This window comes from Drosophila mauritiana, chromosome 2L (assembly GCF_004382145.1).
Source record: "Drosophila mauritiana strain mau12 chromosome 2L, ASM438214v1, whole genome shotgun sequence".
Taxonomy (NCBI): domain Eukaryota; kingdom Metazoa; phylum Arthropoda; class Insecta; order Diptera; family Drosophilidae; genus Drosophila; species Drosophila mauritiana.
The window spans coordinates 14,430,374-14,434,613 of NC_046667.1; the positions used below are offsets into that span (position 1 = coordinate 14,430,374).

The window sequence follows — 4,240 nt, forward strand, 5'->3', positions numbered from 1 at the left end:
GGCCGAATTGAGGAACCAGGAAGAAGGAACACGGCACACGGAGCAAGGACCAAGGAACCGACCGGATGGGCAGGCTGCAAAATTCCGAAACACTAATGTGAATGTAATTTGTAGTTAATGTGCTGTCGGTTGGCATGTGGGCGGGCACCTCGGCTATTCAGGCATTTTAATTGTTCAAACAAAATCGGGATTTTCCGGAAGTTTCGAAGGCCTTCCTATTTTTCGCAGTACCGCCTCCGTCAAAATGGACGCTTTCATTTATGCAGGCTAACGGTGAGAAGGTTGCGGCATTTTTTGCTTTTAAAAGTAATTTTGTATTATTTTAAAATTCTTAAAGTAAGAACCACATTTTAAAACATTTTGTTCAGTGATTGTACTTTTTTATTAATACTTAATATGCTGCAAAAGCTTAAATACTATTAATCTTCTGAATTAGCATTCAATGTAGTATTTTCCACATCGTAATTATTTTGCAGATCCCACGTTTTGGGAGATCTTTCACTTTTGTGGTACTGTCGCCATACTGAAAGAATAAAATCGGTGTGACTTAGGACATCCGTATAAACGCTTGCCCTTTTACATTTTTGGTTAGTGGTTGCAATGCCGATTAGAACATAGCGCCGAAAGTTCTTGAAGGATATAATGGCTCCCAGAGGACTGCTAAAGTCTACGTTGCAGAGTTTGGAATCCGAGTCTCCAGCGCAAAACTGACTGCTTAAAATTGCAGTTCCGTTTTGGGTAGAACACATATTTGCTGGTTGACGTCTGATCTCTATAATTCTAAATGCATCGCTTTCATTTTGATAATTGGGTAGACCCCATTGTGCACCGCTTAGCACCTGGATGTTGTCGATATAGTTTCTCCAAATGGTCCACCACACTATGCAAATAGGCCTAATGGTTTCTACGAAGAGAACCAATTCGAATTAAGCAAATGCAATATACTTCGGATTCTTAATAGATTAAAAAGAAAGGAAATGCAATAAATAAACTCACTTGAGAACACAATATCTGTAGCCAAGCCGAGAATAGCTATGTCATTGGCGTTTGTAGTCGTATTGTATAAGGGATGTATAAAGGTTTGGCTTACTTGGTGCTCGGATAACATCGTGTCATTAGCATCTTCCGTTCCCATAAACTCTCCAACATGAGCTACTCTGTAAGCATATATATTAAAAGAAATTTATTGTTGGTAAATATTTAAAATCACGTGCAATTGTTCGTTGGCCCTTGTGCAATGCGCTGCAGTCAGAACTAGTTCTGTAATATAAAAGAATATGTATCTGAATTCGAGGAAGTGATTGCATTGACGAACTTTCAGTTATCACAGTTCCGCCGCACACGTATAGCAATTCCGAAGTATGAAGATAAGCCATCCACGGACTCGAGATATTATTCGCAATCTTCCCATTCGACAGAAGTCCGCACCTTCCGTCGAGATATTGCGATGATCCCGGGACGGGGAGCAGAAACAGCAGTGCTGAGATTCCAATTACAACTGAATCCATTACGCTACTGCGGATCAATCGGTAGTGCATTTCTTTTTAATAAGCTGGACAATCGGTCTTATCAGGCTATTTATTCCGAGAATTTTGAGTCATTATTATATCAATATACTGCATTGCAGTTGAACTTGATCATTGAACATAATCATTAGCACCGTTGCTAATATCTTAAGATCACAATATATTTAATAAAATTAAGTAATTTCCCTATATAAATAATAAAGAAATGCAAGAAAAGATAATCCCTAAGCCGCACTTAATTAAAAGCAATAATATGTAATTCGTTGCACATTATTTCTATTAAGAATGATGTCTTTTCTCTGATTAACTTCAAGGCACACCAGTCACCACAATTTCCGCATTTATTGCTGCCTTTTCTCACTTCGTTTTTTGTTTCACATTTTTTGCAGCTGCCCAATGTTAAATGTTAAATTTTCATTGTCGAATTCCTTCTTCCTTTATTGTTCAACAACGACGGCCTTCGCATCACAAGCTTTTCCATCGGCGGCCATTAAAGGTCATAAATCACAACATAGCATAGAAATAAATCAACCCTTTATTATCAACACATCGCAATGTTTGTTATCGAAAGGGTTATTTATAGTTCTCCTGGGAGCGAAGGGCCAAAGAATCGGCCGGAGCCAGCCGGAATTTGTGAATATATTTACCGGAATTAACTACGGCTCACAGATTGAGTTCAAGGTTGAAATTCGCTGACCGAATTGCCTACTTATCGGTGTTTGTATGTGTTGTGTGCTTTTTTTGTGTCCTGGCAAGCTCATTAAGCAAATCGCATTATTTGCTCATACGAATTCAAGTATCTTTCCAGTGCACTAAGCACACAGAACGCTCTGACAGCCCCACAAGGAGCTTCATTTGCCGGCAATTGAAAGCCTGAAAAGACACACTGGGGAGGAGCAAGAGCTGCACATAGAAAATGAATACATCATTAGCTGCATAAAATGTCCTTGCCAACTCAAACGTACTGATGCACAGTAAAAATAGTTTTGTTCAAAGGTTACAACACATGCGTTTGGGTTTAGAGCAATTGGAACTTATATGTCGACCCAAATTGGTTTACAATTCCACATTATTTCGTATGTTTAAATACACTAGTAAACTATAAGGACTTATAAAAGCAGGCAATTAATTGAGTAAATTTTAAATAAAAATTATTACTCATAGTTAGTCTTGGGATGGACGTTTAACCTTTGCCTATTTTTCTTATATCATTAAACCTTATAGAGAAAACTATAATTTTTATCCGTGTAGATACCCGTATACACGTTTATACGAACGTGTACGTTAGCTACAAGTGGACAAAGCCGACTATAAGTGGCAGAAGAACGAAAACCCGAAAGGAGGACGAAAACATCAACGCTCCATGGCTACTTAAACGGCTTAGGTCTGAGGACTTATGCAACTTGTTAACTAATTACGTGCACAGTACCATAAAGTGGCTTAAAACACACGCACCTGAGGCCACTTAGGCATCGAACACAGAGGGAATTTTTCATAATGCCCTGGCAATAACATCAAATAAGCTGATAAGACCGAACTGATAATTTTATGGAAATACGTTATAATCTCTCAATGATCATTCACATTATGGCCTTCACATTAGGTCCTTATTAGGAAGTGTGGTGAAGATACAGCTAATTCCAATCAATGAGTTATGCTATTTTATATGTAAATAAATAAATACATAAATATTTCATTAAATAGAAACCAAATATCACTGTTAAATTACAGAAATATACACCACGTCAAGGCTTATTGATTGAAATATTTTGAATTTCACAATTTATTGATAAGTATTCCATTTATTCCTTACAAGGAAACGAAGTTAATAATTTTAGCTTTTCGATCATACTCTCTTTTCATATTTTGATATCAAAGAGTATGAGAGTTCTGATTTCCCTTTAGATTTTTTTACTTGATAATTTTTTCTTTTTCCTTCCTGTTTATTTTAACTGGATATCCATTGGTGTTATTTCTAGACTTTTTAATTAAGTTTTAATCACCATCAAAGTTGATGGAACGTTCCGAGAATTGTATGCGTTTGGCAGGTGTTCAATAAGCTAATTTCCTGTCTGATTACTGATTATTCGTCACTGTTGCATTTAACAAGGTGGTGGTTATTGAGAAAGATTTAAATTAATCTCATTTTGTTAACTATGCTTTTTATATAATTTAATTTAATTTTAAAGTCCTTTAGGCAAACGTCGTTTAGCATAGACAAATACATTTCATTTCGATTTGTCTGGAAAGAAAAATCTTTTTGGAAGCAATATAAAATACAAAAGTTTGCAGACAACAAAAGGCAAAACATAAGGAAATCAAGAGCAGAAAGGGGTCCAAAAGGAGTTGGAAAAAGGCCAAAAGGAGTGATGAACCAAACAGCCATTGAATATAATAAATCACACCTTTGTCACTCAATGCGAAAACGTATTTTTCCAATTAAAAGCCAAAGAACGGTCCCCTGCAAATTACTTTAACCTTTCGTCGGCCATCAGGTTGCCGACATGTAATTAGTTGACAAAGGTGTTCGTGCCAGTTGTTTTTAGTGTGCTTGGGACGGGCTTAATTGAATTTTTATCTTGGCCAATGTGGCTTCTTTCCACGTGTACTTCAAAAAAGTGTAGACAGAAAAATCCCTAGTAACAAAAAGTAAAATGGCGAAAACGAAAGAATATGCAAATTTAAATGAATTGATCAATTTTTTTAATCTAGTG

General features: G+C 36.5%; 1 protein-coding gene across 1 annotated transcript; it reads right to left on the minus strand.

Annotated features, from left to right (window-relative positions):
• Nucleotides 1–419: 419 nt before the first annotated feature.
• Nucleotides 420–1,508, minus strand: LOC117150212 (vitamin K-dependent protein C). Its single transcript, XM_033317009.1, has 4 exons — nucleotides 1,316–1,508; nucleotides 1,215–1,260; nucleotides 997–1,157; nucleotides 420–904 (listed from the first exon to the last, which is right to left on the minus strand). Exons 1-4 carry the CDS (start codon nucleotides 1,506–1,508, stop codon nucleotides 420–422), a joined length of 885 nt encoding a protein of 294 aa, XP_033172900.1.
• Nucleotides 1,509–4,240: the final 2,732 nt, after the last annotated feature.